The sequence below is a fragment of the Somniosus microcephalus genome, chromosome 16 (assembly GCF_052327205.1).
Source record: "Somniosus microcephalus isolate GS21.2 chromosome 16, FLI_Smic_1.0, whole genome shotgun sequence".
NCBI lineage: Eukaryota > Metazoa > Chordata > Chondrichthyes > Squaliformes > Somniosidae > Somniosus > Somniosus microcephalus.
Window position 1 is genome coordinate 41,476,579 of NC_141002.1, and position 22,966 is coordinate 41,499,544.

The 22,966-nt window shown below is 45.8% G+C and overlaps 1 protein-coding gene across 1 annotated transcript in view; it reads right to left on the minus strand.

Moving 5' to 3' along the window:
- Window positions 1-6,474: 6,474 nt before the first annotated feature.
- LOC147106099 (ataxin-10-like) overlaps window positions 6,475-22,966 on the minus strand; it is a 205,430-nt gene continuing 188,938 nt past the window's right edge. The window contains exon 6 of the mRNA XM_086008863.1: window positions 6,475-7,287. Coding sequence (XP_085864989.1) covers window positions 7,103-7,287 — 185 coding nt within the window. The 3' untranslated portion in view covers window positions 6,475-7,102. The remainder of the gene's footprint in view (window positions 7,288-22,966) is intronic.

A 22,966-nucleotide genomic window follows, 5' to 3' on the forward strand; every position in this document is an offset into this window, starting at 1 on the left:
CGATAGTGCTGCACCCCTGCCGGTAGCACCCCGGACCGCTGCACCGCCGGCGATGACGTCATCGCGGAGTGACACGGCCCCTTAGCACCCCTCCTCGACCCCTTACCACCCCGCGGCAGAAATTCGGCTGTGCCCCGCAAGGCTGCCATGGGTGATGTCAGCGCCAGCCTTGTGGGTCGCGAGCCGGACTGACCTTCGCTCGTGGGGCAGTAGTTCAAGGGAGGTGCGGCCGCGCCGCCATTTAATTTTTTTTGGCCGACCTCCAGGTCAGCCCTCTGTGGCAGCCCTCAGTGTGGTCCGTGGCCACCATCGCGCAGCCTGGCACTGCATCTCGGTGTTGGGCTGCAGCCACAGTACCACGCCACGAGTGGGCTAGTGTGGGCCATCAGAGACCGCGCAGAACTCTCAGCGTCCCTCCCCTTTAACGGAAGTGGCGGTGAAACGGGTCAGCGCTACGCGGAGCAGCCGTGTAGCGCTCTGGTGCTACTGCGCTTTTTGTCCCCAACACTGCCCAGAGAAGAAGTGGAGCACCCGAGATAGCGCTCTGCTTCCTTGCCGGGGCAGTAAGCCAAATTTAGCGGCCGGGGCGGTACTTCTGCGCTGGGCGCTAAATCTCAGGTGATAATTCGGTTACTGCCACCAAACGGGGCGTAACTGAATTTTGCCCCGTTTGAGTGATTTTTGGGGAAAGATACAGTGCCACAAGATGGTACAACTCAGAGCTCAGTAATCAGAATAACACTAGAATTCCACTTTGAGTACGATCTAATAACAGATCAGTGCTGACATTTGTACATTGCAATTCCCATAGAAAATGCTTACATGATAGTTTTCAATGAAGAACACAGGGTTTTTAACAAGATATAAATAGATGCATATAGATGTATATATGTACATGTGTGTATCTACGTGTACTAGTGAATTTCCTGCGGCAATGGTCACCATGGCCGGAATGTTGTGGAGTCCGTGCAGGTGCGATCAGAGGTGGATTGGGTGGGAAATTTGAAATAAGTTGGAGTGGGTCGGGAACCCGCCATCATCCCGCCTTTCCCTCTGGTGCGTTTGCCGGTGCAGCAGCGACCCGAATGGCAGAGGCAGGCGACCTAATTTAAATGATTATCAGCTTGTTGTCAGACCCTTAAGCTCCTTTTTTAGCTTACCTTTCAAATTTTCCTGCATGACCATGGGATTCAGGCAGCTCGGTAACCACATCTGTCAACCTGAGGCGGGAGTTGAGTGGCCATTAATCCAGCTGATTAGTTGCCAGCATGAAATGTAGTATAAAAGCTCCCACCTCACAGCTGATCACTTTCCTCAGGCAGAAGCCGTTGCTGACTGCATTCCCAGCAAAATCGCCATCCAGTCTCACACCATTGAGTGATTGCTTCTCTCATCTCTACTTGACCTGCCATCTATTCCATCAGCATGGGTGCCATTTATACTGTCTAACCTTGGTCCTCAGAATCGGACCACAATGAGCCCCAACACCAGCAGCACCACCAACCTTCTCCTCAACCACCTGATGTTGCACAGGACAGAGGGCATCAGAGCAGGGCTGCACCACGCCGGAGGTGATATCCCCAACACAGGGTATACAGGCAGAGGGTGAGCTTCCTCAACATGACTGAGCAGCAGTGCCAAAGGAGGTTCAGGATTTCGTGCCAGGTTGTCGCAGACATTTGCACATTGCTGGAGCAAGACCTGCCGCCCAGAGGAATGGGTGGATATGCCTCAACAGTGGCTGTCAAAGTCACCAGTGCCCTCAACTTTAGCGCCTCAGACTCCTTCCAGGGATCTGCAGCAGACATTTGCAGCATCTCGCAGTCGGCCACCCATAGATGCATCACACAGGTCACCGATGCCCTCTGACAAGTCAGCCAATTATATCAACTTTTCCACTGATGAAGCCAGTGATCCTGAGCGAGCATTTGGCTTTGCCACTCTGGCTGGCTTCCCACGGGTGCAGGGCGTCATTGGGTGCACGGCGTCATCGGGTGCACACATGTAGCCATCAGGGCACCCCATCATAACCCAGGAGTCTTTGTCAACCGCAAGGGCTTCCACTCCCTCAATGTGCAGCTAGTCTGCAAGCATAGGAAGATCATCATTCATGTGTGCGCCAAATTCCCTGGCAACTGCCATGACTCTTTCATCCTTCGCCAGTCCACCTTTCCTCAGCTCTTTGCTCCTCCAGACGTTCCGGCTGGCTACTTGGAGACAAGGGCTCTCCATTGAAAACATGACACCCTTGAGGAGACCAAGTACTGAGGCCGAGGAGAGATATAATGAAAGCTACATTTCCACCAGATGTTTCAGAGCAGACAATAGGCATGCTCAAAATGCGCTTCAGATACCTTGGCAAATCTGGAGGAGCCCCTCAGTATGCACCAGCCAGGGTGTCCAGGATTAGCACTGCATGAGCAAGCCTCTTCAGATGAGGAGGGGCAGGAGGAGCATCAGCTGGAAGACGAGGAGGAGGAGCTGGAAGAACCTGCGGCCCAGATCCTACCAGCACCCGAGCACATTGCTGCCTGGGAGGCCAGGGATGGCCTCACTATAGCCAAATTTACTTAACTTTACACAGTACACCCATATGGCTGCCACATGCTGCGCCAGGCTGGCACCACCCCACAGCTGGAGGCTCCTCTGAGTCATCTTCCTCTTCTGCCTGGACAGTGGGGGGAGGGGGCTCTTCATGCACCTGTGGGAGAGTAAAGAGACGAGTTAGATATGTCATATGAAGAATGGGTACAGATGCCATTATGCACATGACCACCATTCAGTGGCTGATGACATCACTCCCCATATGAGTGACTGATGTATGCCATTTAGCTGTATGAGATGTAATTCTGTCACCAGGTTGTTGAGATGTCCCCCTCTCTGTCTCCCACCTCCAGCTGCTCGGTGACTCCCAATACTTCTAACGCAACCTCCTCTGCTGTTGTCAGGGTGACAAATGACGGAGGGCTGCCTCCAGTTCTCTCCCTCTTATTGTGGGCTCTCTTTTCCTGCAAGAAGGGAAAGAGAAGGTTGAGTGAGAGTGATGGAATGAGTGTAAGGAATGGATGGGTTACATCTTTAGAGGGAGACTATGATGGAGTCAGGTGGCAATGCCAAATGGCCTCCTTGTGTGTTGTTAGTTGCTTTGATTGCATTAGGATGAGGGGGAGTGTGAAGGGTGGCTAGTAAGATGGGGATGTGATAATATAGAGAGAGACAGAGAGGGATGGGTGGACGTGCAAGGTATATTGGTGTGCGTAAGGATGCGCAGTAGGAGGGTTGGGAAGGCAGAGCGATGGGGATGTGACGACAGGCACAGCAGGATGAAGTTGAGTGTGGCTTTGTACTCACCTTTCCTGATCTAATGAGATAATTGAAACATTTCCAGCACTGCACCCAGGTCCTCCTGGCCACATCCCTGCTGTTCATGTCCTCTGTAATTTGGAGCCAGGCTCTTTTTGTCTCCTGGGGAGGTCTCTGCCACCTATTTGAAGGAAAGAGGACCTCCCTGTGTGCTCTGACTCCCTCTACAAGCATATGGAGAGTGTCGTCGGAGAACCTGGGTGCAGCCCTCTGCCTCTGTGCAGTCATGTTTCCAAGTGTTAGGAATAATCAAAAGCTCCAGTGTAGTGACTGCACACTCCTAGATGAACCTTCAAATGCAATGTGGCCATGGCTCCTTGAAATATCCTAGACGAAAACGCGTCATCGATGACCTCATCAGACCGCACCATTTAATAGGGCTGGGTAATGCACAGGGCGGGCTTAATAGGCCCCATTAGCGCAGTCAATTTCTGCAGCAGAATGGAAGCAAGAACAGGGTCATGACCCGCCATACTGGACCCACTCAGGTAAAGAAAATTCCGGCCACTGAATCAGCTCACCACGATCTTTGTCTCTCTTTCATTTTGTCACAGTTACCTTTTGGTCTCTTGGCCCTCATCCCCGAATCTCTGTTGTTTTCTCGAATGTGATCGGTCCACCTTTTGCGATGACTGCTGTATCTCTTATGATGTGTCTTCCAATCTATTTCTATCCCACTAATGTATGCCCCATGCCTTGGTTTGTTAGCTGATCTTTCGCCTGCTGGATTTGTTTCTTTGGCTTTTTGTTCCATGATTTTTCTCTCTCGGTGATATTCTGATTTCAATGCTTTCTAATCTGTCTAATTGATTTGTGCATTCTGTTTGTTTACTGATGTTTGTCTCACTTCCCTAACAGGTTTCATTTCTGTCACAATCTGCTAATTTATCCCTCATCTATGTTTCCGTCTCCTCCCCCTCTGATGTATGATTTTTTGAGGGCTGTGTTGTTGGGAATCTGGATAGTAAAATTGAGAACAAAAATGGCAGTTGCGGTGGGGTCTGGCAGCGGGATTGGGCTGCAAAGCCAACAGCAAGGCAGGTGCCTGAGCCCAAAAGAGGAATTGTGGTTAGAGTGAGGGCTGAGGCTGGGGTTTGGAGCCAAGTGGCAAGGCTGTTAATAGCAGGGTAGGTACATGACCCTGATGGAGCAATACTGGGCAGAGCAAGGCATAGCAGGCGACGAGGCAAACCAGGGGGTTTAAGAAAGCACAATGACCACTGCAGTAGGGTGTGGCGAGCAGGGCGAGGCCCGGGTTTGAAAGCAAATTGGAGGCTGTCGATGAACGAGGCCTTAGGCCCAAAGCTGAAATTGGTTCCCAGGCGAGTGAGCCACGGTGGGTGGGAGACATGCAGAACAAAACGAAAAATGTAAATCATGGTATATTAAAATGACATCAAAAAAACAGTAAAGAAGATGAATTCTTTTCAACTTACCTCTACCCAAGCGGAGAGGCTGCAGTATTGTGCTAGCTGTGCTGGGCACGTGCAGCTATGCTGGGGGATGTGGAGGCTCTGCAGCTCCATCTGGTGTTACAGCTGGACCTGCTGCATGACAGGGACCTGTGCCACCTCCGTGAACTTCAGAATGGGAAAACCTCTTAAAGTGCCACCTGCAGACACGGTAGGTGATGGTGACACCTAACTGTTGACATTTTAACACTGGAAAATCCCATACAAAAGTTACTCTCTCTCTAAAGTGGAGCATCTAACACTTGTACTGATATTAATATATTATTGATAGATTTGTGTATATATCTGTTAATATATTTTGTGTCTAGTGCACACTTCCAGTTTGTCATACTTACTTTCTGTAATCGCTGTAAATTCTGTGGGGTGACTTTTGTCTTGCTCTGCCACCCCAGTTTTCAGTGAGAACGATAGCCAGATGAAACTTTAAAAAAAAACTTACCAATGACTTGCTGCTCGAGGCCCACATGATGCAATTGTCGAGCAAGCCTCGATTTAGGTGGCCAGGGCCCTTGCCTGGAACAGGCAGCTGTCTCATTAACATATTTAAATCAGGGTCGTATGACGTATTTAGGACCTTGATGTAATTATAATTGGAGGAAGGAGGGGAGGGGGAGGCGGCGAGGGGAGACGAGGAGGTGGAGAGGAGGGAGGAAGGAGGGGGAGGAAGGAGGGAGAGGGAGGGGGGAGAGGGAGGGAGGAGGGGGGGAGAGGGAGGGAGGAGGGGGGGGAGAGGGAGGGAGGAGGGGGGAGAGGGAGGGAGGAGGGGGGAGAGGGAGGGAGGAGGGGGGAGGAGGAGGAGGGGGGAGGAGGAGGGGGAGGGGGGAGGGGGAGGAGGAGGGGGGAGGAGGAGGGGGGAGGAGGAGGAGGGCGAGGGGGAGGAGGGGAGGGGGGGAGGAGGCGAGGGGGAGGAAGCGAGATGAGGAGGCAAGGGGAGGAGGAGGGAAGAATGGTGGGAAGAGGGAAGAATGATGGAAGGGGAAGGGTACAGTGGTAATGGGGAAGAGAGAGGGTCTAAGCAGGCAATAATTCACAAACAGGATACTGTTTTAAGTTTTCCCCTGTCCCATCAAACTAGCCCCCTCTTATCGAGACCCTAGTCTAGTTTGCACCCACCATATTAGGAACTTCAAGTTCTCTGGCTCCAAGTTTCTTCTTTACCAAGGATGTCCAATGCCTCTACAACTCTACTATGTAATTATAGACAATAACACTCTGCATCAAATCATGTATCTATATTCTTAATCCTAGCCCCAAAAATACATACAACTGCCCGACTGAAATGACTTCCCTCTGCACATCGGACTATCAGCATCCCTTGCAACGGAGTCTCAATGAGCAAGGCCCCATGACTTAAATTTAGTCTGACTGGCAGATGCAGCTGTTGGAACTCTGTCCTTCCTCTGGTTTTGGTGCTTAAATCATCGGATTTAGCAAGAATATATTTCAGTATGGCATTACATATACTTCAACAGACCCAACCGTTATCAACACCAACGCAAACATGAAGAAAGGAAAAAGTTGAAAGACATTCTGGTTTACTATTTATGAGTGACTATTTTTGTGCTGTATAATGATAAGTACACAACTGGCATCTGCTCATACATAAACACAAACACTATTTATAAATAGAAAGAGTCTGTATAGTTGATTTTAGCCTTTAATTCTTTGGAATCATCACTATAATCTTACTTTTGTTTTACTGGCTACATATTTTGTGTGGATTTGACAAATGCTAACATCTCCCTGCAAATACAATTCATACTAAATAATTCCCATGATTTGGCCTCCCACATTAAACCCCACAGCTCTTTAATCAGTTCCTTTGTGAAATCTGTAAGACATTATTAAGGTGTTTCATGTTGGTTTGATTCTTCCCCCCCGCCCCCAGTCACGTTTAATATTTTAACTTGTATCCACATTTGATGTTGAGTGATGCACAATTCACGGCGATTTATTGTTCTATAATTAGATTTCAATCCTGAATATTGTTAAGGTAACCATTCTCCTGTACAGTTAATGTTTTTATCGTTAAGTCAGTCTTCAACCTGCATATCACAGTGCCGTGAGGCTCTCAAGACCATTCCAAACGGATGACTATCTAAAGGGTAATAAATAACATTTTGTGCTGTAAACAAAGGCCCATTTTCCATCACTGCTCCCCTTTGTTCTTATGAGTCTACATTTTTCTCGGTGTGACAAGTGCCTGGAAAAACAGATTGATAAATCCAGGTTGCGACGATGTTTTCTGAACCCTTCGCACCGTGCAGTTAGGAGCTCTGTTTCTGCGACTTCACGTAAAGTTTTCCATCTCGCTCTTCGACCTGTAATCCCATGTTGTTTAGCATGGCACTATCTGCCACACCCTGGCGTACCATCTGGGATATCACTTCTTGGTTCTGCATGTTCTGCTCTGTAAGGATTCGAATGGTAAAAACTGCCCACTGGCTCACAACTATGGTGCATGAAGTTAAGGAACATGACTTGCAACAACATCTTGATACAGAGTAGAAAATATTTCAATATGTCGCTACCTCTACTGTTGCCCCGTCAAAGCAATTTTGACTAATGGTGGTGAAGTTATAATTAAGCCATGTACACCCTAATAGACTAGATTCAAAGTCTTCCAATGATTGGATCCTATGGTACATCAACATGGTTAAGCCCATTATTATCCCAACACAATAGTGTAATTTTTTCCCAATTTGAGATTGTTCAATTTTTGTATGACAGACTTGCAAGAGACCAGGAGTATTTTGATGATCTGGAATACTGTGGTTGCCTTCCGATTTTCCCTCTATTCCTCATGCCTAAACCAAGGTTGAAGTTGACTCACCAGGGTTCAGTGGACTAATATACAGATCCAAGGATCATCACTGGCAGTCACTTCATTGGAGGAGTGGAGAAAAGACACCTTAAAATAAATGAAACCCTTGGATTAGCTTTAACTGATGGTATGGGCAGTAACAGGAGGATGGATTGTCTCATCAGACTAAACTGTGGCTGAAAACCCAGAGTATAAAAGTTTCTGGTGATTGAATCATATAGTGGTGCTCAAGGTGAGCTTTTGAAATCCCGAGGCTGTTTGCCCAATGCTGTCTGGGAGGAGACTGCACCAGCTTTAATGGAATTGGGCCACAATCACCCCTAATGTAGGTCTGATGCTTTCCTTAAAATGTTTTACCTTTATCTAGCCACCTTTATCAAATCTTCTGAAGAGTTGCACAAGTCTTTTGGCTTGAGGAATTGATGCCACAGTGTTCTACTGACTTTTGCAGAGTGCTGTTGCATAACTTTTGTTTCCCTATAAAGCAGAAAACTTGGCGCTCTCCTACTGTTCTTCTGGACCATTGCACCATTATAGATTAGCACCAGCCATTTACAGGTGAGTTAAGGCTCGATAACAATGTTTTATTTTGGTAGTGACTTAGTTAATGGCAACAAAAGCACTGCACCAACCTGCCTTGTCTGTCCTCAGAGAAGGCTTGTGCACAATGTACAGGATGTGAACACAAGTAATAATACAGAATAAATAGTTTCAAAACACAAACGTTTCAACTTTTCTTTCTTACAAAATAAGAAATGTAGTGTCGTTTGGAAATGCTCACTTCTGACAATTGCTGGAAATAGCTGGCATAGCGACTGACACAAATAGCAATACAAAAGGGAACTGAATTTGAAGCAGAAAAAAATGCAATCATACCAATGCAGTAAAGCAAGATGACCGATTCATGTCTGAGAAGTTCTGGGGGGAGAGTCAGGCAACTTTCACCTGTGCATTATGTCTTACTCAGAGTATGGCGTTTGCTAGTGAGCAAATAGGTAGCTGTTTCTTAAATAAAAAAGCTTGCACCTGTTCATGTTGAACACCAATACTGTTGCCTCCTCACCACCGAGCTAGACAGAAACTACCAACTACAAGTGGTGCCAATTCCGGAGTATCCAACATGGCAGCAGCCATGGAGTCTTCCTACATGCTCAACAAATGGAACAATTGCAGAAACTGAATCTGCACTAATATTATGGTCACTTCTGTAATGCCCGTCCCTTTTCCCAGCATTGACCCCACTTTCACTGCTGGTAATTTGTGTCTTTACAGCTTGATTTTTTTTGCAAAACAATAAAGTTTCAAAAATAACTAAAAAAAAAGATGCCTGTGAAATCACTGCAAATATAAAGGCGTGCCGAAACTGGGGATAGAAGCCTGGCTACTTTCTGCCAACTCTTCTGTAGCTTTTTAAAAAAAAAGAAAACTTTACTTTGGCTAATTTTATTTTGAAATACAAACACTGAACACCTCAATCAGCTTTTCCCTCCCAAGCACCTGTGTGTTAACAAAGCAGGTCATGAATAAACATGAGGCTGCTTGTTCACGCACTGTATTAAACTCAGACTCCTGGATCACAGTGAGCACAACCAGAAAAGCATAAGTGCTACAAGAGATTAAAGGAAGTTCAACCTAATGTTCACATTACCCCCTTGTTCATCTGCCCACTGACAGGGAGAAAATAAAGCGCATTGCTAAAGAAAATCCCTAATCCTTCTGACACTTGAGCACCTCATTGTATACTGAGCCTCATGAAAAGCTACTAATGTTTCCACGGTTACTGCAAGCCAGGCCATGATCCTGTTTGTTTCCACGCTACAGAATGCAATAAATACACAAGAGCTAGGGGCTGGGGGGATATAGATCTAGGTTTAATTTAATGCTCTTATCCAAAAATAAACAAATCATATTCTGTTTACAATAGATCTTTGGTAAGAATGGATGAGTTTGCCATTTAACTGCCAGGTACGAAAGACAGGGGAAAAAAACCCATCTAGTAACGGAAATCCCAAGGTTCTCTCCAAGAACTAGCACCTTTAATATAAATATATAAATCTGGACAGATGATAAATGTCAAGAAACTAGTTCTTGAAAAGAAAAGGCAGAAATGATTGCTCTATATTCACTGATTCAAGTTAGAAGCCATCTGTGAAACAATGTAGCCAACTTTCTAACTTGGAATAATGAAATGCCATGGAAACGGATTGCTCTCATGCTTAAAGAGAGGGGGTGCACTTAGAAGCCAAAAAGACTTGGCTGCCATTTCTGTTAATGATCTAAACGGCTCTGTAGCATAGCAACAAAAAATAGATAAATCTAACAGAAGAAAAACAATTATTTCCCCAGTCGTGGGCACATTTAGTTACAGTCTGGTAATGCAAGCCATGATTTAGCACACGTAGGAAGATCACCACTTCTGCTGCTCCACGGAAGAGAATTGCCTTGCTGTAGGAATTCCGGAGGTCACCGATGTAGGAATTCAGGGTCACCAATGTAGGAATTGATGTATTCCTAACTAATAACTGAGGTCGACTCAGGAGAACAATCAAATAGGTCTTTAATGTAAGATTCGACGAATTGCAGAGAACAGAGATCGATGCAGGAGAGCCGTGGAGCAGGTCTTCACCTGACGGGGACGCCACGAGGACTGAGTAGGCAGTCCCGTGGATTGCGTCGTGACATCATCGCGTTTTCCCGCGCTTGGGGCGGTCACGTGATGTGCGACATGATGTCATCGCGTTTGCCCGCGCTTGGGGCGGTCACGTGATGTGCGACGTGACGTCATCGCGTTTGCCCGCGCTTAGGGCGGTCACGTGATGTGCGACGTGACATCATCGCGTTTGCTCGCGCTTAGGGCGGTCACGCGATGTGCGACGTGACATCATCGCGTTAGGTCGCGTTCTTAAAGGGGCAACGCCCCGTACATGCAGACTCTATATAAACATAGTTAAAGGGAATTATGTACTGTAAGTAAGAGACACGCGGTGGTACCGCTACATTGCTTCCGTTTAGCTGCTGAGAGGTCATACTTGGGGAGATTACAACTTGTATTCATGCAAAAACTATAAAAGAACTCTTAACCATTCACTTATATGGCTCCTTTGCCCACTGCATGCAAATGCACAGTGGCCGAGATAACACTCACAATCTCACAAGCACATCAAGAGGATCATGTTTGAGAAGACTGACAATCAGCAATGAAATGTAACCCCTCTTTATAACAATATATGTTTTCATATTTGGAGCTAAAGAAAGGTGCCACATGAGGCATTGTGTGCTAAAAGTCTTGAAGTTTGGGGGGTGAAATGGGAAGAAGGGCAACAAATTGCCTACAGGGACTGTAAACAAAGTGTGTTTTTAAAAGGTGTACCTTCTCAATAAGATCTGGTCATGTGTGAGGTGCCCAGGTTCAGTGCTGGTTCCCTTTCAACAACAACAACTTGTATTTATATAGTGCCTTTAACGTAGTAAAACGTCCCAAAGCGTTGCACAGGAGTATTATAAGACAAAAAATTTGACACCAAGCCACATAAGGATAAATTAGGGCAGGTGACCAAAAGCTTGCTCAAAGAGGTAGTTTTTAAGGAGCATCTTAAAGGGGGAAAGAGAGGTAGCGAGGAGGAGAGGTTTAGGCAGGGCCTAGGCAACAGAAGGCACAGCCACCAAAGGTTGAGCGATTATAATCAGGGATGCTCAAGAGGGCAGAATTAGAGGAGCACAGATACCTCGGGGGGTTGTGGAGCTGAAGGAGATCACAGAGATAGGGAGGGGCAAGGCCATGGAGGGATTGAAAACAAGTATGAGAATTTTGAAATTGATGTGCTGCTTAACCGGGAGCCAATGTAGGTCAGCGAGCACAGGGGTGATGGGCGAATGGGACTTGGTGCAAGTTAGGACACGGGCAGCCGAGTTTTGGATGACCTCAAGTTTACGTAGGTTAGAATGCGGGAGGCCAGCCTGTTCCTTGGACTAGGGACAGGGTCACTGGCAAGGCTTGTGAAGCTAAGCAGAGCCAGGCCTGGTTAGTACCTGGAGGGGTGACCATCAGGGAAGACCAGGTGCAGAAGGTCACGGAAGGAGCCCCGAGAAGGGGCGGTTGGTGAGAAGGTCACGGAAGGAGCCCCGCGAGGGGCGGCTGGTGAGCAGGCCCGGTGCGTTGGGCTGAAGATTGTCGGACAGGAGGAACGGTGGAAATGGAATGGCGGCGCGCACAGACGCAGCGGCTTTGCTTCTCCCAGGACGGTGCTATTTACGTTTAATGTTAATGTTATTTCTACTGGACTCATGGGAGCTTGCAAGATCACATTTCGTTGTACTTGTGCATTGTACAATGGCAATAAAGTTGAATTATTATTAGGAGTGCGTTGGAATAGTCAAGTCTAGAGGTAACAAAGGCATCGATGAGGGTTTCAGCAGCGGATGAGCTGAGGCAAGGGCAGAGACGGGCAATGTTACGGAGGTGGAAATAGGCGATCTTTGTTATGCTGCGGATATGCGGTCGGAAGCTCATTTCAGGGTCAAATATGACACCAAGGTTGCAAACAAGGTTTCTTCTCAATTTATTCATCAATGAATTGAAGGAGGGCATTGGTAGAATGTCGTTAAATTTACTGACGACAAATTGTATAGCAGAGACAGGATCTAGAAGAGGGTAATAGATAGGGAGCGATTGTTGACTGTTCCTCCAAAGTTTTAACTTAGTGTCAGGTGGCTGAGGCCAAGGCAAATACAGTCCTGGGCTGTACGGCACAGACCATTCATTATAAAACTGTAACTACGATCATCGGGTTATCCAAGACTTTGGTAAGACCTTCTTTGGAGTACTGTGTCCAGTTTTGTCCCCATCCCCACTTCAGAAATAACATTGTGATGTTGGTGAAATTGCACTGAAGGGCAATAGGTATGACGTCCAGGCTGTGAGCATTGAGATATGAAGGTCTGGGTTTTTTTGTTCTTTCAGGTGATGGGGAAAAGGGAGGATTGGTATATGGGGTGAAATCGCTCAAGGATGAGGGCAAGCACATATGGGCCTGATTGGCCTTTTCTTGTATAAGACACAAACATAAATGAACAGATGACTTGCAGGCTTTAAAAGGGAGCAGAGTGCATGCAAGAGTCAATGCTTCAAAGCAACTATCCAGACAGTGAATGCATTTGGTATAAAATACTAACATTTATTTAACATCTCATCATGCCACAGCATCTCAATTTTTTCACACATTGCAATGAATTGACTTAAAGACGTTGCCATTGCGAATGTGCCTCTAAGATACCTCAAGCTGTCTGCATACAAAGCACCACAATCAGTCATGCAATATCATTGATGACCTACAACAAATTGTTATGTTTTGAATACATGTATAAAAGTACATAAAACTTCAAGGAGGTCTGTGCTGCAGCAGACATGACAAATGCTGATTTTTTCTCAGGGCCAACATGGTGTCGGAACTGTATCTGTAGCCAGCGGATTTAAACATTGGGTGCACCCAAAAATTCCCAGGGTGGTAACAGTCTCAGTTAAAATGGGAACAGCCACTACTTTGAGAAGGGAATAGAAATTAGTCAGCTTTGGAACAGCCATTTTACTCACGATGAGGGACACTGCACACTTATAAGCCATGCTTAAGATGGAAGTTATTTGCCAAACAACTTTACACTGGAGATGATTTACCATGCAAATTATATCACTGAATAGTACACTGATAAATCACGTTGCCCAACAGCTTTAGACTGAAGATGATGACTTTGAAATAGTCGGTACACCACAACTGTTCCCATAAAGAAAACGCCAGGCATTAAGAGAAGCTATCCTCAAAATTACAAGAATGCTTATAACACCATCTGACCTTGCCTTATCGGTTACCTTATCTTGTCAGTTGTCTCTTGTCTCTCAAAACTGTTTTTAATTCCAGTGAAAAATGGAAGAGGTAGAATGATGCAAGAACAATGACTCAACAATTACCTGGTATCCTCTGCACCCTAATACTATCACAGCACCAGGAAGACATTTAGGGCTAGAAATTCATTATAGCCCAGGAATGGGCAGTATCTTTAGAAAAGGTTTAAGAATTAGCACCAGGCGCTAATGCTCTAGACTGCACACAAAATTCATTCTCACTGCTCAAAGAAATGATTGGGGCACTAAATCAAGTCTTAAAGGCCTAGCTCAGTAGTGTTACACTCAAAGGGTGGACCAATATCGGGTGCAGTCTAATCTCAACATATCATTGCCATAAGCTTTTTCCAGTACTTATAGGGGAGGTTCATTGATACTGCAGCACCTTATTCTCAGCATTGCTGGCTGTGCAGCTGCCTCAACAAGGAGAAGGAGCCGGAGGACTGAAGCAGGTGTGTCCATGGCAGATCCACCTCAATTGTGTGGTCAGGGTGAGTGAATGCTTCAACAAATGCTACATATCACCATCTGTACAAGCTTCACACACTGCCCAAAGCACCATACCCCCAGCGCTCACCCACCAACAATCTCTACCTACCAACACTCACACCCACATCTCACGCCTTGCACACAATGACAGCTATTCAACTATGGCAGGCACAAGGGTAATTAGTTATTAGAATGAATGTGATATGTTTATGCATAAATTTATTAATGGAGTTTGCAATATTTTGTGGTCTCTCTCATTTCACCTTTGCGCCCAGGAGGACGCTGTGATATGGCATGACATAGGGATGGTATGATGGGCATGTGGTGAGCAAAAGGGATCTGGGGTTTAAGTCATCCTGTTGTGAGGCTGGAGGAAGTGGCAGAGTTCTGTGACCTCCACCTTGGCGATGCGGAACCATCTAATACACTGCTCCTCGCTTAACTGAAGGTAGGAGAAGTGCTGCCGAAATACCCTCAGAGGGTAAGGCCTCCTGGTGAGAGCCCCAATGTCCCTCCTCATCCCTCTGCGCACATGTTCCTGTATTTCTAGCTGCCTATGCTCCCTCCGCCGTAGAACCCGGAGGGCAAGGTGGCATGTCAGTACAACCCCATTAATGTTGCCAAGTGTAGCAGTTTGAATCTTTGAACAATAAATATAGCCACTTTGCACTTGCCAGAAGACTGCTGATAAAAAAAAACCTTGAAATTACTCATACAAAAAGTGATCCACTAGCTGAAACGGACAAGAAACCACTGAAACTAACCTGCCCTGACAGCTGCGAGTGATTAATGCGGATGCCTTTAAATAACGTTCCTGGAGCCGGCATCCTGCAGCTGTGCACCGCCTCTCCCTGTCACTGTCTTGTCGAGGCACAAAGGTAAGTGGTGAAAATCAATATTGTAGATTGGGCGCCGAGTGAGCATTGCACGCTCACTCACGTCATGATCTGCCTGGCGTTGAAGTCCCCAGCGGTACCTCATACCGGTGGCGCAATGGGGGGGTCCAGATTTGCCGTGCGCCGCTGGATTCACCTCGCCCCGGCGCTACTGCATCAGCGCCCAGTTACCGCCCTCTGCAGACACTAACCAACTGAATTTTTCCCCCTTAATGCCTATGAAAGCACTTGCCCATTTGAATGCACATAAGTGTCACACCACTCATTTTAAAGATCTTTTAAATAATGTAAACTTAAGATAGATTTTTTTTTGCAGAAACAAAACAAAAAAGCACACTTTGTAAAGCAGAGGGCCCTAAGGATGAACTGTACTCTCTGGATAGGTCCAGGGATGGGGAGTGAGAGTCTTCTCTCTGCACTCCCAAAGTTCACGGACTGCACTGGGGGCATATCTGAGGGGGCAACCAGGATACCTTGAGAATTCCACCCAATTTGCTCTCCCTGAGCCCAGCAGGGCCTATGCCACCCGAGAGCTGCTGTCGGTCCTTCACCGAGCCTTCTAAAGTCCATCTCAAGAGGAAGTCCACATTACTAAAGCTGGACGCTGTTCAAATTATTCTGTTGATTTCTTTTGCTGGTGGGAAAAGGGAGGGAAGCAAAAAAGGTTAATTTCTCACTGTGCTTCCAACCATACTTCATAGGAAATATATTTCCTACTGGGGGAAACTCAGCAACCCTGCGCTTTCTTTGAGCACAGCAGTCCCCTGGAAATGCAGGACTGGTGAATGTAACCATATATGCTTACTCCTCGGAACGGTCACTACTTAGAACTTAGATTTAAATTAAGTTATTTAAACATTATGAAATGCAAAGTTTCTAAAATATTCTTCATGCTGATTTGGCATAACAAAATATTAATCTGAATTCTAGAAAGAATGAAAACAAATTTTGAACCGTCTCTTGTAGTGAGCACCATACAAATGTGTGTTACAATGAGGAAGGTCTCACTGGATTCATCAAAAATAAGGGAAACACAAACAATGCCACTTGTCTAGCTGGGATATCAGAGAAAATTATAGTGAATGGCTGCTGTATTAAGTATTTTCTGGATATCAGTGCTTCAGCTTCCTCTTTTTGTACTCCCCTTTGTAAGATTTGTTCAAAGTTTTAAAACCCCATCAAAGCTTCTACCTTTTTTTCATGTCCAAAACTTCACCGCCTTGAAAAACAGGAATGTCCCCAGAGGAAAAGCAATTATAGAAAACTGCAGCATTTCTTAAGGCTATCTTCACAAATGTTGCCAACTATGTGATAAGGTTTATTCAGTGTTTTGGGGGAATGCTGTAAAACTGGTCCAAGACGACCAACACTTAAGTCTGGTTTAAACTGAGGTCCGGTGCAGCAATCTAGGCTTAGCATTTGAATCCACATGGTAAATGTTAGCTAAGCTGGCCTTTAACATCAGAGAGTCACTATACTTACAAAAAAGAATCTGCATAAGCACCACTTATGTGCAAACTTCAAAAAAAAAATTTTTTTTGTTTGAAAGCTCATGGATATAGATGATACATAAGGCACCAAGCAGCTGACAAGGTGGCAGAGGAATGCTTCTATGGAGATTTGAGTCCGTTTATACCAGCAAGGGATTTAAGCAGTTTATACCAGAAAATCTGAAAAAGTACTGGTGTAAGATTTACTCCACCATGAACAGGATAAATAGTGATACTGCTATTGTTAAATAAATAATTTCTTTAAGTATTCACTAGAGAAGGGTATACTAGCTTGCTATCCAGTTCTGCAGTACAACCATATCCCAGACCAATTGTAAATCAGCATGGCAGAGGTACTTGATAAGTTCAAGCACTTATGATCAACAAATTCCTTGGGTATACATCCTCGGTTGTTGAATGAGGTCAGAGAGAAAATGCGTTCAACATTATCATCATTAGGGAATGGTGAGACACTTAAGGTTATGCAGGATTAGAAGCAAGAAAATGCAGATATCTACCTATACTTAAAAAGACATCCAACCCCGTCGGCTACAGATCAATTAGCATAACATCAATTTTATAGATTTTTTTTCTTGGGATGTGGGCAATGTCGGTAAATTTGCATTTATTGTCCAATCCTCTGAAGGTGATGGTGGGTTTTGTCCTGGAATCACTTCAATATTAGTTCAAAGACAGCCAATAAAGTAGAACTAGAACTACTTAGTGGAAATGAGTGAAAAGTAAATTGAAAACAAATATCAGAAAGACCTTTTTTTATTCAAGGTGTGCTAAATGTTAGGAATAATCTATTAGCAGGGTAGCAGAGGGAAAATACAAAAGGGTTGCTCCAAACCTAGTATATTGGAAGAGCTATGTAGTGTTTTAATGTGCTGAATGACCATTTTTCTACCCAACTTTTCTCATGTTTGACCCTTCCATTCATGTAGCAAATAGGCTCGTCCCATCATCACAATTCTACACATTCAAGACAATAAAGTGGGAGTCAAAACAGACTTCAAGATTTCCACAAACATTTGGGAAATTGTACAAAAATCTTCAATACTGGAATTTGATCAAATATCCAAAACTTTTTACTTAACATTTTTAATGACTACCATTGATGAATCCTACAAACATATTCTGACCTGAAAGGTAACCGTAGATTTTTACATAGATGTTTATCTTATTAACTGCCATCCCGATTGGTTCAGAATACCTGTTACATCATTGATACTCATGAGGAAGATGAATAAGCCACAGTGCTGCTATGCATGATGACATGAACAAATCTTTGAGAATAAATCATTGATGATCTCTTCATGTATGCATCTCTTATGCTGATGAAATAATTTTTCTGTTTTGTTATCCTAGTTTATATTACCTCTGTAGATGAGTGAGTTTTTCTGAAACTACCACCAGGACCACTCGGCTCCAGACCTCATTACAGCCTTGGTCCAAACATGGACAAAAGAGCTGAATTCCAGAGGTGAGGTGAGAGTGACTGCCCTTGACATCAAGGCAGCATTTAACCAAGTGTGGCAGCAAGGCGCCCTAGTAAAATTGAAATCAATGGGAATCGGGGGGAATATTCTCCACTGGCTGGAATCATACCTAACACAAAGGAAGATGGTCGTGGTTGTTGGAGGTCAATCATTTCGGCTCCAGGGCATCGCTGCAGGAGTTCCTGAGGGCAGTGTCCTAGGCCCAGCCATCTTCAGCTGCTTCATCAATGACCTTCCCTACATCATAAGGTCAGAAGTGGGGATTTTGCTGATGATTGCACAGTGCTCAATTCCATTCGCAGCTCCTCAGATAATGAAGCAGTCCATGCCCGCATGCAGCAAGACCTGGTTGACATTCAGGCTTGGGTTGATAAGTGGCAAGTAACATTCGCGCCACAGAAGTGCCAGGCAATGACTATCTCCAACAAGCGAGAGTTTAACCACCTCCCCTTGACATTCAACGGCATTACCATTGCCGAATCCCCCACCATTAACATCCTGGGGGGTAACCATTGACCAGAAACTTAACTGGACCAGCCACATAAATACTGTGGCAACAAGAGGTCAGAAGCTGGATATTCTGCAGTTGAGTGTCTCATCTCCTGACTGTCTCACCTCCTGACTCCCCAAAGCCTTGCCACCATCTACAAGGCACAAGTCAGGAGTGTGATGGACTACTCTCCACTTGCCTGGAAGAGTGCAGCTCCAACAACACTCAAGAAGCTCGACACCATCCAGGACAAAGCAGTCCACTTGATTGGCACCCCATCCACCACCTTTAACATTCACTCCCTCCACCACCGGTGTACTGTGGCTGCAGTGTGTACCATCTGCAAGATGCACTGCAGCATCTCACCAAGGCGTCTTCGGCAGCACCTCCCAAACCTGTGATCTCTACCACATAGAAGGCCAAGGGCAGCAGGCGCATGGGAACACCATCACCTGCAAATTCCCCTCCAAGTTACACACCATCCTGACTTGGAAATTTATCACCGTTCCTTCATTGTCGCTGGGTCAAAATCCTGGAACTCTCGCCCTAACAGCACTGTGGGAGTACCTTCACCACACGGACTGCAGCGGTTCAAGGAGGTGGCTCACCACCACCTTCTCAACGGCAATTAGGGATGGGCAATAAATGCTGGCCTTGCCAGCGATGCGCACATCCCATGACTGAATAAAAAAAAATTAAACAACAATCACACAATATAAGCAAAATTGTGAGACTAATGTAGTTAAGTGCAAGAGTTAACAAACACAATAACATCAGGATGAAAATACAGAAATAAGATGCCCTAATTCCTCCTGAACCTGATTCCCCTTTATTACTTGCGGGGGGAAATACAGGTCTGAACTGAACCTGTACCATCCAAGACCAAACTTGATGGCCCATGGTTGTCCTTTTTGGCTTTCTATGACCACTATCGCATCTCCAGTCAACCACTGTTCTGATAAAATAAACTATACAAACACAGTTGAGTAAACCACTGGCCTAATGATGTCATCCATTAGTGGCAGACTGTCTGAAAAACCACTAACCCAACAATATCAGGTGTAAACCACAAGAACAGACATCTATCTGTTTGCATTGTAGAAGTGTGGTAAATCATAAGGTCCAACAATACATCATGCACAGTCCAGTAAACAACTGAGCAGGGATGTGTACTGTTTGTGCAGAGCACCTAATCTGGTAAAACCACAGCCACAATGACATGACATAGAAACATAGAAAATAGGAGCAGGCCATTCGGCCCCTCGAGCCTGTTCCGCCATTTAATGAGATCATGGCTGATCATCCAAATTCAGTACCCTGTCCCTGCTTTCTCCCCATATCCCTTGATCCCTTTAGCCTTAAGAAATATATCTAACTCCTTGAATATATTTAATGAATTGGCCTCAACTGCCTTGTGTGGTAGAGAATTCCACAGGTTCACCACTCTCTGGGTGAAGACATTCCTCCCAGCCCATAATACGATATAATCTGATTTACCATCACCTCTTGTAATAATATTTTTGGTACCGCCCCATCTGGAAAATCTACATCCCAATGACGAGATCTAGTTGGACCCAACAGAAGAACCAGTAAACCACTAATGAAATAGCACCTTTTCTTCATAGAGCACATAATCTGAAAAACACATGTTCCAATGATGCAAATAGAATGAAACATAATTTGCAGTCATGTAATTTCACAAACATAGCTTGTGGAATAGCGTTACCCAGATCTGCTCCAGAAATAAAGATAGTTTGCTTCATCAGAATATGACTAATGCTGAGCATGGGTTTTCTTATCAAGAGATACGTGTAACTCAAACTACAAGTCACAGTTTCCTTTCAAGTGTGCGTGTTAGGAATCAGCAGGCATGGTGAAAAGCATCTTGTGACTGATTTTGTTCCCTTCAGTCTTGTGTATGGCACACACTTCCTTGTCCACAAATTGTACATCCTATACCACTACTTCAAATTTTTATATCAACATTTAACATTGAAACTGTCCAGGAAAACATTTCTAAGTAAAACCCACAGGAACATGGTAGCATTTCACTGTCATGGTTTGTTGATGAACCAATTGAATCACTCAAAATGCTTTTTTAAAAAAATATATTTTTCCCTCAAGTGTAACTGAAATTTCTAATGTCCAAAATAATGCATTAAACAAAATTAAAAATATTGCTAATTTTTATAATTTTCTTTTTATTTGTTTATGGGATCTGGGCGTCGCTGGCAATGCCAGCATTTACTCCCCATCCCTTGTTGCCCTTGAGGTGGTGGTGAGCTGCCTTCTTGGACTGCTGCAGTCAGTGTGGTGATATATTCCATCACACTCCTTACTTGTGTCAGGAGGTGAGACACTCGCCACAGAATACCTAGCCTCTGACCTGCTCTTGTTGCCACAGTATTTATGTGGCTGGTCCAATTAAGTTTCTGGTTAATGGTGACCCCCAGGATGTTGATAGTGGGGGATTCGGCGATGGTAATGCCATTGAATGTCAAGGGGAGGTGGTTAGACTCTCGCTTGTTGGAGATAATCATTGCCTGGCACTTCTGTGGTGCAAGTGTTACCTGCCACTTATCAGCCCAAGCCTGAACGTCGTCCAGGTCTTGTTGCATGCGGGCATGGACTGCTTCATTATCTCTGGAGTTGTGAATGGCGCTGAACACACTGCAGTCATCAGCAAACATCCCCATTTCTGACCTTATCACAGAAATCACAGAAACCCCACAGTGCAGGTAGAGGCCATTTCGGCCCATCGAGCCTGCACCGACACATATCCCACCCGATCCCCGTAACCCCTACACCAACACATATCCCACCCTATCCCCATAACCCCACGTATTTAATCCCCTAACACTAAGGGTCAATTTATCATAGCCAATCAACCTAACCCGCACATCTTTGGACTGTGGGAGGAAACCGGAGCACCCGGAGGAAACCCACGCAAACACGGGGAGAATGTGCAAACTCCACACAGACAGTCGCCCGAGGCCGGATTCGAACCCGGGTCCCTGGCGCTGTGAGGCAACAGTGCTAACCACTATGCCACCGTGCTGCCGTTATGTTGGAGGGAAGGTCATTGATGAAGCAGCTGAAGATGGTTGGGCCTAGGACACTGCCCTGAGGAACTCCTGCAGCGATGTCCTGGGGCTGTGATGATTGACTTTCAACCACCACAACCATCTTCCTTTGTGCTAGGCATGACTCCAGCCAGTGGAGCACTTTCCCCCTGATTCCCACTGACTTCAGTTTTACTAGGGCTCCTTGATGCCAGACTCGGTCAAACGCTGCCTTGATGTCAAGGGCAGTCACTCTCACCTCACCTCTGGAATTCAGCTCCTTTGTCCATGTTTGGACCAAGGCTGTAATGAGGTCGGAAGCCGAGTGGTCTTGGCAGAACCCAAACTGGGCATCAGTGAGCGCGTTATTGGTGAGTAAGTGCTGCTTGATAGCACTGTCGATGACACCTTCCATCACTTTGCTCATGATTGAGAGTAGACTGATGGGGCGGTAATTGTCCGGGTTGGATTTGTCCTGCTTTTTGTGGACAGGACATACCTGGGCAGTTTTCCACATTGTCAGATAGATGCCAGTGTTGTAGCTGTACTGGAACAGCTTGGCTAGAGGCGCAGCTAGTTCTGAAGCACAAGTCTTCAGCACAATAGCTGGGATGTTGTCAGGGCCCATAGCCTTTGCTGTATCCAGTGCGCTCAGCCCTTTCTTGATATCACGTGGAGTGAATCGAATTGGCTGAAGACTGGCTTCTGTGATGGTGGGGACCTCGAGAGTAGGCTGATATGGATCATCCACTCGGCACTTCTGGCTGAAGATGGTTGCAAATGCTTTAGCCTTGTCTTTTGCACTCGCGTGCTGGGCTCCACCATCATTGAGGATGGGGATATTCTTGGAGCCTCCTCCTCCTGTTAGTTGTTTAATGGTCCACCGCCATTCCCAACTGGATGTGGCAGGACTGCAGAGCTTTGATCTGATCCATTGATTGTGGGATCGCTTAGCCCTGTCTATAGCATGCTGCTTCCGCTTTTTAGCATGCATGTAGTCCTGTGTTGCAGCTTCCCCAGGTTGGCACCTCATTTTTAGGTACGCCTGGTGCTGCTCCTGGCATGCTATTCTACACTCGTTGTTGAACCAGGGTTGGTCCCCTGGCTTGGTGGTAATGGTAGAGTGAGGGATGTGCCGGGCCATGAGGTTTACAGATTGTGGTGGAGTACAATTCTCCTGCTGCTGATGGCCCACAGCACCTCATGGATGACCAATTTTGAGCTGCAAGATCTGTTCTGAATCTATCCCATTTAGCACGGTGGTAGTGCCACACAACACGATGGAGGGAGTCCTCAGTGTGAAGACGGGACTTCGTCTCCACAATGACTCTGCGGTGGTCATTGCTGCCAATGCTGTCATGGACAGATGCATCTGTGACAGGTAGATTGGCGAGGACGAGGTCAAGTAGGTTTTTCCCTCGTGTTGGTTCTCTCTTCACCTGTTGCAGGCCCGGATTGGCAGTTATGTCCTTCAGGACTTGG